Genomic DNA, 12947 nt, shown 5'->3' with positions numbered 1-12947 from the left:
GTATGTCATCGTTCATTGTCAGTTTGTGGTAACAGAGCGCAGGCCTGCTGGTGTGGTTTACCCTGGAGTAGGCTCGTAGAATGAGGATAAGCAGGAGATTCTCCAAGGCAGTTAATGAGCTGTTGGAACTATGCAGCGCGGGAGGTGGAACCTATAGGCAGACCAGTGCTGGTTGTTGTGGGGCTGAGGAGGTGGCTATGGGTAAGGGATAACCAAAGCAGCGGTCCTTCACTGGTGAGCAATGGTTGGTCTCACACAGGCAGGTTTTAGGGGGAGCTCTGCACCCGGTGACTTCAACACTCCATGAGCCAACACGTATGTCAGGAGGGGGACCTGGCTGGCGATGGAGGGGCTGGCAGAGCAGGGCTGAGGGGCTCGGGGCTGGAGGGATGGCAGGGGTACTCAGGGCGAGCGTGCACACGGTGCTGGGGATGAGTGGGATTGCCGTGGTGCACTTGTGCCTGTGCCTGGCTGCGAGGTGAGGGGGCGGGTGGTGGGCTTACCTGGTAACCTGCCTGCGTGGGCGGAAGGCCTTGCCTTAAGAAGGCAGGCACGTGTTCCCAGTGCCCTGCAAAGCTGAAAGAATGAGTGTAAGAATGAAAGCTGTGTGTCCTGGCTGGGATGTACGCTGTGGTGGTTCTTACCTCTCTTTGCTTGTGTTTCTGCACCAATGGACAGATAGGCACCTACCTCTCCTGTCACACTTCTTCCTAGGGGATTTCACACACGTGTACACTCGACGTAGGCTAACATGGCACAAAGCACTGACTGCCCATGCAATAGAGTTCTAGGTTCTGTCCAAAATTATGCCTTGGGTTAAGTGCTCAGTGTTTTGGAGAATAGGAAGAAGCAGACAGTGAGCCTTGAATTCCTTTTTGCTCTAGGTTGTGTTATATGGACCATGTAGCACAGTGGCTGACGACGTCTTTTCTCCTTCAGCACTACGTGTGTTGCCTGTCGGAGGTGAATCGGTGCACAGTATATTAAGATTTCCCATTCTTTTGCCTTTTACATGAGCCAAGTCACCCAGAGATGAGTTTCTGGTAGCGGATGAAGCTGCCATTTACTGGTAACACAGTGCTGCAGTAGTGCTTGATTTTAAATAACAGGAAAGTTTGTAGCTTGAGATTTTCATGTGTATGTAGGCTTTTCTCTGCAGCTTTATGTTCCCCCTTTACTTCCCTCTACGTCTGTTCTTTCAGGCTTAATAACACATAACCTGGGTTTACTATCAAAGATCATTTGTAAGACGTATTTCCTCAAACCAGCCATCTTTTATCACAAAGCCTATGCTTATTGGGTAGAGAAGGAAAGCTAAAACCATGTTTTGCTTTTACCTGGAAAACAGTAAAAGCAAGAATCTGTTAATAAACATAGAGGATAAAAAGACTTCTACCCACTTTGAGTAAGACCTACTATTACTGTCTTACTGTCAGCCATGTCTCATCCCCGCTCCTCACCTTTTCACTCTTAAAGTGTTGAAGTTTACATTTTCAGAAAAATGTTAGAAGCAGTTGAAGAATGAAGCAGTCAAACTAAGGCAAAGCACATGCACACGTGTATTCGACATTTGGTGCAGCCTGTTCCCATCGCTGTGACCAAGAGGTGTGTGTCTGTCCGAACAGGCCAGCATTTACAGAGGTTCTGTATTTTCCATAAGGTTAAAATTATATTGTTACTTTCAGCTAATTATAATTCTTCTTCATGCATGAGTTACTGTATTTGAAAATATTGTCTTAAAACATCCTTAGGCCACCTGATATGGTGGAGAGAACACAGACACATGACTCCCACAGCCTTACGTTTTGTGTGGAGTTCATACAGTTTTATCAGCGCAGTGAAGAATTAAGCATTAAACAAAGCCATCTTCCCTCCCTCAAAAAAATCCCAACCTGTAAAATGAATAAAAATGAGGTGGCTAAACATCTGATTACAAGTGTCTGGAACATCTTCAGAGATCTATCCTCTATCGAAAATAAATCTTTGAAGATGATCCAAATTACAGTATCATAAATCATGCTACAGTGTATCCGCAGACAAAGGAGAGAGGAAGAAATCCTTTTTGCATACCTTTATTAAATAGTAATTTTTAAAAGCATTGAACTGTTCCAGATGTTCCCATTCACTCGGTGGTGTTCTGTGGGACAGCAAACCCAGTCTGTCTGAAGTAAGTTGTAAAGTGACGGGAGGGAGAGCAAAGCTGGCCCAAGTCCTCATGTGCCTTACTTGCACGTAGTAACAGTACACTACAAAACCTGTCGTTGTTTCCGTCACACAGGAAGATTTCGGTACCTGACTTGGAGTTAATTTTACAGTGTTTAACAGTAAATTTAAATGGAGTTTTCAGCTAAACTAAAGTTAAAAACTGAGCTTTTGATGTTAGGAGAGTTTTAATTAGAGTCTGTCTTTTAAACAAAGCTAAACGTAGTTACATTAGTTTTTAAGATAAAGTTAAAAATGGAATTTTAGTTAACATTTAGCAGTGCAATAACTTTTAATCAATTTGTCATGTACAGATTTTTTTCAGTCCTGTGACTGCCAGGATGGGGGCGTGAGTGTAGCATCCTTAGGACACCTCGGTACATGTTTGGAGATACCCCTCTGTGTTTTGCCACGGGCTTGCTGCCCAGGGCTGGCACGGTGTGAAAAGACTAAGCACCCAACGCGGCCAGGCCTGCAGAGCTGCCGCGTCCTATGTGGACGAGTTTAATGGCCTGCTTGGGTTTGGGGGTAGAGTTTAGACCTTTTCGTTTGCTTGTTAGTCTTATGGGTTATAAGGAGTTTGGACTGCTTGTCTGCTAGCCATTCTAGATGGGGGAAAAAAGAATAGTTTGCAGGTGAACCACTGCTAAACTTGGGGCATTTTTTTCAAGAACAAATTGATTTTTCAGGCTGCAATTGCACTACTACCTTTTAGAAAGACCGAGGCACTGAAGGTATTGCAGACACAGCTCAGTTGGCTTCTGTTCTGATTAATCCCTTTGGGCCAGTGTTCCTGTAGCGCTGTGAATCTCAACATTTGAGCCTAACAAGATACTCTGTTAGCACTTGCATCAGAAACACATAATTTTGTTTTGTCCGGGTATACGTTTGTTTGTCCTTTTCCCACCACAACTATGTTTAGCTCAAGTTTTGTCTTGCTATCTTGGAAGATGTTATTTTTCCTTTAAATTTGTGATTGTAACACTGATTCTAAATTCTTAAAACAGATTTGCTTTTGTTTAAGCATAAAGCTGTCTTGCAAGCTTGATGGTTAAATGCCTTCTGCAAAAATCTTAAACTTTCTAGAAGATAAATGGTGCCAGAGGAGAGAGTCACTTTTGATTTGGATAGTGTTGTGGTAACATTTTAGTATGTGGGGCAGTCCGTGAAGGCTTTTCTTTTAGAAGTTAGCTTACGGATATTTTTTTTCTTGACGAATTGTTAAGGTTCCTGTCAGATTGAATCCCCGTTTTTCACAGAAACGGGTACTCAGGGTTATGCAGGTCTTTGTCAACAGCTGCGTAGGCAGCGGCACTGGGAGCTTCTGCAATGCTGACCCGATTCTCCCCGGAGCCTTGTTTCAGCCTTCATGGCTGTGCTGGGTGCTGTGAAAGGGGCACTGGAAAAACAGCCCCGGGGAGCTCTCGCTGCACCCTTCTCAAGGGAACCCAGAGTTGTCGCTCGGTGGGTTGAATTGGTAGAGCCTCTTGCATTGTGCTGGCTTTTCCCCAAGGTGGAAGCTACGGCGAGAAGCTTGCTTGCAGTGCATATGCTCTGTTCCCCTCTGCACTCCACTGTGTAACGTGCTTGTACACAGCGACGAGTTCCCAATTGTCTGTCTGCAGAGTCTGTTACTTGTTGTAGGTATTATCTTCTTAATTACAGTGTCTGTTAAGTTCTGTTGGTCGGTCGATTGATTAAACATACATCCTAGTAAGTTTTCCTTGCAAACCACAGGTGGTTTGAAGAAACCATATACATGTGGCTTGCGTAGATACTTGTCAGATTTTCTTGAATATATAAATGCTACGTTTTGTCTCTTGTGAAGGGGATAGTGTTGAAATGAATTCAGCGTGCCAAAAATCCTGCTGGGGAATAAATGAAGATAACTAAGTGAGAAGCTATTTGTGAAATAATAGCTAATGTTGCTTAAGCTTTATCCGGAGAAGATGATCTTAACTGTAACTTGTTGATGATTGAAGTGGTTAAAATTAGTTTTACAGTTTCTGACAACCGTATTGCCATGCCATAACAATTCCCTCTGTTTGCAACCTGTCAGAAAATTTCAGCACAGGACTTTTTAAGATTAGTATCTTTCAAAATCTGAATAATTGATTTCTTCCCTTTTGATGGCAGCAGTTCTTGCTTTCCAGAGTTTCAATGTGGTAGTATTTTTCAAACTTGTTATGGCCAATGTGATGTTAATAGTATTAGATTCAAAGCTTGATAACACCTTTTGATTAGAAAAGCAAAATGTCATATATGCACAAGCTTTTATTACCCATTTAGTTACAAAATTACAAATAAAATCTGACAGTCTAACACATTTTCATTAAGCATTGAAACTGATGTAGATCTGTGCTCATTTCCAAAACATACTCTAAATGAAAATGTGTTTGATCTTACATTCAAATGTGAAAAATTTACAATTAATGGCTCCAGTTTGTTAAGTCTTGGTGATTTGTTATCATCTGGCATTGTCTAAACTGCTCTGCAGTTGACTGAAGGCACTGTTGTCAAATAACACTGCTTTATGAGGTTGTTATCCTGCTGTGTTTAGCACTGGTGCAGCCTCGCCTTGAGTATCAAGTGCAGTTCTGGGTCCCACCAGTGAAGAAGGATGTGAAGGTCCTTGCATGTAGCTTTGGTGGAGCTCACGCTTCAAAACAGTAAGGCATTTCGATTCAGGATTGCTGGCAATACTGGGCATTCCAGTGACCTTTCAGACTAGCTGAGAAGTCATGTATACATTTTTGTTGAAAGGCAGACTGGACCATTATCTTTCAGTAACCAAATCTAAAATGACCACTTGAAAACAAAGGAGGTGGTGGAGCTTCTGAAATGCGTGGCTCAGGCTGTGTTTTTTCACATCAGTCTTCTTCCATGTTGTGAAGCTCAGTGTCTTCGATCCTGTTAGGAGATTCACTTTCTGAAATTACAGCTACCTTTTAGCCCTCTGAAGGTGGGATGACCTGAAATTATGAACCAGTGAGCTTAATGTAGTGGTGAACTGTGTATAGATGGATTAGATGAAACATAAAATCAGGTACTGCTTGAACAATTCATTTCTAAAAAATATTTTTTACAGAGATGATCTTTTGAGTATTATCATTATTTTGGCTATATTATCAATGGTATCACTGTTGTGAAGGGTGCCTTCTAGTTGTGCAATGTATAGGGTAAGTGCTGTTAAAGAAGAAGTTAAAAAAGATAGAAATTTGGGAAAATTAGGGACCCAACATGCCTTTGTTTTCTTGAGACTGAATTTTAAGGCATTTGACTACTGAGTGGCCACTGCAAATCAAGGAGAGTTATCTAAACTGTAAAACCTTGGCTTATGATGGCTTTGTTTGTGATGGAATCGGAGTATAAGGGAGTTTCTTACCTTTCCCCGCCCCCCCCCCCCCCCCCCTTAATGTGAACTGTTTGTTCATTCGACAGAGACAACCATAAAAAGATTTTTATCACTTACTGTAAGGTTCCTGCATTTTTCCTGTTCATGCCCTCCTTAGCTGCCATGTCTTTTGGGTTGTAAGGATAAATGCAAAGTTAATTTTACTTTTTAGAGTTTCAAACTAGTCTAATGATATTGGTATTCTGAAATGTATAGATTATTTTGAAATACCATTTAGATGCATTTCTAAGCAGAAAACCATGCAGTTTTGTAAAGGTAAACCAAGTCCTTGTAAATTAAGTCCTTAAGCTCATTTATAGAAATGGGTATAATAGGCCTAGTCTCTCATTGCACCGATATTTAAAGATGGTCACCTGACTAATAGGGATGAAGAAAAAGCAGGATTCATCCCAGAGCACTGTGGAGCTGGCAGATGTTATGACAGGACCCCAGCCAGTCACTGTCATTCCAGTTTACAAGACTATGAGGAAGACCCAGGGAGCTACAGCCCTGCGAGTCTAACCTCAGTTCCTGGAAATATTAGGGAGAAGGTTATACTGGGTCCTACTGAAAGGCATTTAAAGAAGTGGTCAGGCATTTGGACTAGATGATTGCTGTAGGTCTCTTCCAACTGAAATAGTCTATTCCATTCTATTCTATTCAGTTTTGGTAATTTGAAGTACATTATGGAGCCTGCAGGTTATTCAAGGGATAAATAACTGTTAAATATGGTTTTTACTCTTGTTGGTAGTGATAAGGATAACCTGTGAGTCTAGAGACTCTGAAGCATTTTTATACTGTTGTGATTTAATGCATTATAATCTCCCCCCTCCCCCCAAACTAGTGTGAATAAGTTTATTTAGAGGGTTTCTGTAAGTCTTTTCTATAATACATTGCATTTGTTTAAAAAGAAAAAAAAAACCCTCTAGCATGAAAAACAATGCAGAGGAGTAGAAGGGCAGTTGAGTGGCCTGAAGGAATATTGAAACCTTCAAAGGTGACTGCACCTCTTCAAGCATAAAGTTATAATGGGATATAGAGCCTCTTACAGAGGAGTAAACAACAAGATGGTGAAACTTTCTTAAAAACTTGGTTTTATAAATACCTGTTGTAAGAGTTTTCTAGTTTGACTGTAATTTGTGCAGTTGGCTGTGATACAAACTAGGTAGAAGTTAAGGGAAAGTCTTCAATGGACTGTGCTGCGTTTTGGAAAAGACCAGTTATTCTAATTTCCAAGTGATAAGGACTTCCATAATGGGCAGAATGGCTGTCGGTCCGGCTTTTCACCAGAAAAGTTCTTCCCAGAGAGTCCAGCCACGTACTCTGTGCTTGCCCCGCTCTCACGTAAAGCTGGTTTTGAGGCTAGCCCACAATCTGTGAGTCCAGTGGAAACACATAAGCATCATCAATACTAGTTTTTGTGGTAACTGAAAGTAAGCGTGGACCTTTCTAGTAGTGTGCCTGATGCACTTGGTAAATACAAACATGTGTAACACGTGAGGAGTTAACGTAATAGTGTTTGAAGTTGAGCCGGGACCACTAAGATACAAGATGGAGCACTGCTGTTGACATGCCACTGCAGACAGGATTTTTAGCTTAGTGTTGTTTTCTTTCTAATAGTTACAAATACCTCTCAGTAGTACTCCAGGAAAGCTAAGCAGCTAAAGAAACCAGAGATTAACCTTTAGCTGCTGGTCGTGCTTCTGTTAGCTGTAGCATTGGCATGGTGATAACCATCTGACGAGATGAATGCCTGATGCTGTTCTGATGCCAATCTGCTGAAACGTTGCTATTTCTTCTTTAGGGGAAAAAAAAAAATGTGATTCACAAGGGAAAAGAGAGAAATAAGAGCATGCAAAAAATGCTTTGGAAGAAATAAACGTGTGAGATGTTTATAAAGCTCTGCCAAAACTTTAAGTTACACTACAAGAACAAAATAAATGATGTGACATCTAAGAAGTCTTGGCTCCTAACTGTAAAAGGCACCTTTTAAATCAGGGGTCCTCAAACTACGGCCCGCGGGCCAGATACGGCCCCCCAGGGTCCTCAATCTGGCCCCCGGTATTTACAGACGCCCCCGCCAGGGGTTGGGGGGGGGAAACCAAGCAGCCGCAGATGACTGCCTGCCACTTCATCCGCACGCTGGCCCCCTGGTTAAAAAGTTTGAGGACCCCTGTTTTAAATTAATAACTATAAACATCTGTTACATTGTGAGGCACCTCTGAAGTACATTCGCAAAACTAATAAACTAAGTAAAAGTTGTCTGTTGCTGACTTCTTCACTTAGTTTTAATCTCTGAGATTCAAGTGATTTGCTTTAAGCTTTACTGCAGTATATCAGCTCAACTTCTCCCCACTGCCATCCCGCATCTGCTGGGAATCTGGTAGGTAAAGCACTTCCAGTCTGAGGAAGGTGTCCAGTTGCCCCGAGGTACCTGCTTGCAGCTTTCTGAGGACTATATTAACTCTGTAGAAGTTACAAGCTTCACGAGTGTATGAACACTAATGACATGGAGTGTATCAATGTCATAGAATAGTTTGTGTGGAAGGGACCTTAAAGATAGCCTAGTTCCTGCCCCCCCCTGCCCGGGGCAGGGACACCTCCCACCAGCCCAGGCTGCTCCCAGCCCCGTCCAGCCTGGCCTTGGGCACTGCCAGGGATGGGGCATCCACAGCTGCTCTGGGCAGCCTGTGCCAGCGCCTCGCCGCCCTCACAGGGAAGTAAATTCTTCCTAATACCTGATCTAAATCTGCCCTCTTTCAGTGTAAAGCCATTCCCCCTTGTCCTATTGCTACGTGCCCTACCAAAAAGGACTTCATTGATGACAAGGCCCTCTCATTAGCATGATGAGTAAAATCTGTGCTAAATTTTCAGGCCTGTTTTGACTCATCCGAAGGGTGGGCATCTCTCTCATGCAGTGATCTGTGTGGCTGTGTTAGGAGAGGCGTGTTCCAAAGGGAACTGCCCGTGCCTTAATGACCTGGCTGGAAATGGAGTGAAATTCTCCTGTGGTGCCCTGGCTCCTGCTGCCAGGAGCGGTGGGACCGCCAGTGCCCACACTCACACGGTCTTTTCGAAGGCTGGGGCTCTGCGTGGTGATTCCCACTCATTTTTCTTTACAGAAATGAGAAATAAAAAAGAATTCCAATGCAAAAAATCGGTAAATTCTGGACTAGTGTGAACTCTTGCCTACCTTCCTAAGTGTCTTTCCATTTCAGTAGAAATCTTCATGACTTTTTAGCATCACTTCAGAGTTTTCGAAGATGTTTGTGATTTCATGGCCTTTTCTGGATTCGGAGATCTTGTTTGATGCATATAGTTTGCTCGTGGTATTGTCAGAAGATACTCTTTCCACCTGAAATACCACACATAAAGTTTCTAGTCAGGAGAAAGAAGGTTAAGTAAGTGTTTAAAATATGGGTGCTTCAAAAGTATTTTAGTTTTCAAAGTTGTACCATAAACCCAGAATCTCAGCTGTGTCTTTTTGAATATGCTAGGTATATTTATATTGACTTGAAAATAAATAACTAGCTAAATTTGGACCCTGAAGTTTTACCCTGATGATGGAATTTTCAAAATTTCAAAATTAAAAAACTAGCAGGGTTTTATTTACTTACTGGCTTTAGTAGTAGTTACTGTCACACTGGCTTTGATAGTAGCAGAGCTGGATTTTTTAAAGTGTCTAATTCTGTAGTTTGGTTAAGAGGCTTATTAATATTTTTAGAATCAGCCACTACCTCCTGGCAAGTTGTTCAGGTTGCTGCATATGTATGTCAATGTAAAATCACCATGGATTTTAGTCTGAAATCCCTGTCTGTTTTAATCCTGGGAAAAAAACCTGTTCTGCTATACAGAAACCTGTTTATGCATTGATGCTTGGTAATTCAGCTACATAACCAAGGTGACATGTCTGTTTTACATGTAATACAGACGTGTGGGCTGCAGGCCAGATGGTACAGCTGGGGTCCTGCCAGCAACCTGGGCTGGGCAGGGGACGTGTGCGGGAGGCGCACACCGTTGCCTTCAGCATCCCGGGGATCTGGGTCAGCTCACCTGCTGGTTTAGATGAAGGGCACGGATTGGACTCCTGCTGTTACGGCTCTGGCATTAGGGTGTGTAGAAAACACGTGCTTAACAGTTGGAAATGATTAGTAAGTGTTTAAATGACACCAAGCCAGAAAAATAAGTGCTTTTAGAAATCCTCAGGTCTTTTAAGAGAAATAGCTAATTCTCAAAGATCTTTTTGCATGTATAGACAGTAAAAACTCTCAGAGGAGTATCTGAAAAGTTGCTACATGTGTATGGCTGTTCTTGTAGTGTCCTGTGGCTGCACAGTAAGGACTACTCAGGGATCCTGGTTGTTGACATATGAAGAAGGGTGGAAAAAGCAATTGCTCAGGAATGTTCTGCAAGTGCTTGCTGGTGGGAGTGGATGGCAAAAAGTGTAAAGTCTTGCTAATTCTAAAGCTGTATCTAATGATACTGTCTTAAGAGTGACTTTGGAAAGAAATAGTACTTTATGCCCTTGAATATCCCGTTTATTTCTGCTAGCTCTGCTTACTCTTGTGCTCTGTTCCTCCAAAAGATTACAGTTCCTGTGTGTATCTAATAACCCGATTTTTGTGATTAAGCGTGATTGCCATGTGTGTCACAGGAGGTGTACAGTATTCAGCTGGGTTTCTAAGGGCCAGGGTCAGTGTTAGCTCTAGAGAAGCTGGCTTTGGGGGGGAAATGCAGCCCTGGAGAGCAGCAGTGGGTTTGGAGCCGAGCTGCTGTGCGATGGGGATGGGGATGAGTTCCATCTGGCTGCCCGCAGCGCCCCCTGCCGACAGGCTGCGCCGCTGGCACGGGGCGAGCTCAGCCAAACCCAGCATCATCAGCAGGCTGGCACCTGGTGTCCCGCGGGTCCGGTCCAGCTTGGGCCGGCGAGACTGACTACATATAACTGGTTCCCCTCCGCCGCCCACCCCCTGCCTGGCTTTGTAAAGCGGTTATGAAACCCGTTGTTTCATGAGCATTCTTGAAGGGAATCACTGAAGGCAAGAGAGATAAGCTTGTTCTAACAGCTCTAACTAAAAAAAAAAAAAATGTTTATTAATCAGTTTACCTTGTTTGTTTTCAGCAACAGGTACGCAAGGTGAGGATGCAGCGGGGGGAAGGATCAGAAAGTTAAGTGTTGGGCAGTACGACAACGATGTCCCTGGGCAGGCGTCGTATGGCAGGTGTGGATGGATGAAGTCCCCTGCTGCTGACCAAGCTGTAAATCCAGCATCACCCATTCCTGCAGGAGAGATGAAGGAGGTAAACAATGAAGATTTTTTTCAGGAACTATTTATTGAAGTGAATGGCCAGCAAGGAGCCCATGTTAAGTGTCCAAGATCAGTGTGAAGCCATTGAACAGTTGCATCGTGGCCATAAGAACAAATGACTGTAGTCACCTCAGAAACGCAGCTCCATGTTTAAGGTTGTCCTGCTCTTGTCCTCTCTTGCATGTTTGCATATTTTGAGTGTTCCAAGATCTTTCTGCTGGAACAGTGGATCAGATTATATGAAACCTTCTGTAGACTGATGAAAAATATCCCACCGTGTTGTAGGGTGAAGTGGGAATTATCTCACTGTAATTTTGCTTTTTTGTGCCCTTTCTAGATGACTGTTGCACGTTACCAAGATGAAATAGATGGAGGAATCTTCTCCCCCACAAAAAATGGAAATGAAGCTGTTCCATCTACACCAGCTTTTCCCCTGTCACCAGAGACATCATATGGTAAGGCCTGTCTCTATTTATTTATTTTAATAGCACTATTAACATCTTAGCTGTTACTGAAGAGGAATTGTGCTTTTCCTTCTCTCCTAGTAAAAACACCTCCACTATACCATCAGCGGATTCCTTCCAGCCAAAAGGTCAGCAGCCCACCTGAGCTATACAGAACCAGTCCTGGTAAGATAACTCTGCTTCTTAAATAATTTGAAACTGATCTGTGTACGAAGGCAGCTAACACCAACATGGTTATTCCTTTATAAACAGGACATATACCTGATGAATTTAGACTTGTGCAAGTTGGAGAAATAGAGTTTAGCAGTACTGCTTTAGTTGTATCAAAAAGTAGTAAACAATGAAGAATTATCCAAGAAAGATCTAATGCCATTAGTTGCCAACAGGGCACCTCGTGTTCATGTTCAGTGTCCAGAACTGGTGCGGAGCAATGAGGCAGTTGCATCACTGCAATAAGAGGAAATGCAATTCGGTGTTTGAGGCTGTCCTGGTCACGCTGTCTGCATGTGTGTGTGCGTGGTTTCAGTGTTCCATGATCTTGCTGCTGGTATTTGATAATATCAAAATAGTACTGTCAGGAGAATTGAGTTCCTTATTATTTTTAGTAGGTTTTACCTTCATCGGAGGGAAGAAAGGTGATGTGCATGTTGCCGTCTTTCCAGGCAAGTGAAGCTGACAGTAGAGCTGGGCAGTAGCTATGCTCAAGTCAAGGAGATTCTTAATCAAAGGAGTGAAATGTTCTGGAAGGGTTTTTTGCCACAATACAGTATGTAAATGCAGAACTGTGGAAGAGTAGTTGGTAATAGATGATTACATGGTTAAAGATTTAAAGTGATCTAGCTATAAATTTTATTAATAAAGGATTCTTCTTTGAGGCCTTAACTCTTTGCTGCTAAAAATAGCAGTGAAGTATTGTTAGATGTCACTTTTTCTGTGCAAAATTATTTTAAAACATTAAATTAAAAAAGAAGAAAAGGTGTTTTGCTTGACTGCCTCAGAAAATGCTGGACATAAAAGGAAGCCAACATAGTTTATTTACAACCCAAATAAAAATCACAGACTTTCATTTAAATTGTACACATTAGAGGATATTCAGGCATTAATTTATGTGCATATATATAGTTTTATTGCTTAGGCTATCATTGTCTTAGGCAGGATCTTGATAGTAGTTTCCAATAAATTTGACGGTGGATTTTGATGCAATAGCTAGTGTGTTGTATTTTTAACTTGGAAAAACACTCTTCCCATTTAATTTACCTCATTTAGTAGTTACCAAAAGCAATCAACACAGAATAAAATTATCTTTAGTAATAAAGCAATCTTCTACCCAGGTCAAGACATCTCTTTATGGTTCAGTTGCTGTGGCTTTGCCCTTTACTCTCTCAACTCTTAAACAATTAGCGGTAGATATCCTCCTGAGGGCAGCCTCAGCAAATCAATTACGAGTTGCTTACATTGAGTTAATCTACTGAATGCTTTGTTGTTAAATGGCTTCTATACCTGTTGCTAAGAGTTAGGACTTGCCCTGGAAATTTTTTTTGCTTTTGGTGTATTTCTCTCTGTTTTGTCGGTGATTCT

The 12947-nt window shown here is 42.3% G+C and overlaps 1 protein-coding gene across 13 annotated transcripts in view; it reads left to right on the top strand.

Moving 5' to 3' along the window:
* TNS3 (tensin 3) overlaps window positions 1-12947 on the top strand; it is a 281319-nt gene that overhangs the window by 219038 nt on the left and 49334 nt on the right. For all 13 annotated transcript variants that reach the window (XM_055710377.1, XM_055710374.1, XM_055710376.1 and 10 more), the window contains 3 exons: window positions 10719-10897; window positions 11243-11360; window positions 11451-11534. In XM_055710377.1, the coding sequence (XP_055566352.1) occupies window positions 10719-10897; window positions 11243-11360; window positions 11451-11534 (381 nt within the window). The remainder of the gene's footprint in view (window positions 1-10718; window positions 10898-11242; window positions 11361-11450; window positions 11535-12947) is intronic.

Source organism: Falco cherrug, chromosome 4 (assembly GCF_023634085.1).
Source record: "Falco cherrug isolate bFalChe1 chromosome 4, bFalChe1.pri, whole genome shotgun sequence".
Lineage (NCBI taxonomy): Eukaryota > Metazoa > Chordata > Aves > Falconiformes > Falconidae > Falco > Falco cherrug.
The sequence above is the reverse complement of the archived record's forward strand: the minus strand, read 5'-3'. Positions and strand labels throughout refer to the sequence as shown.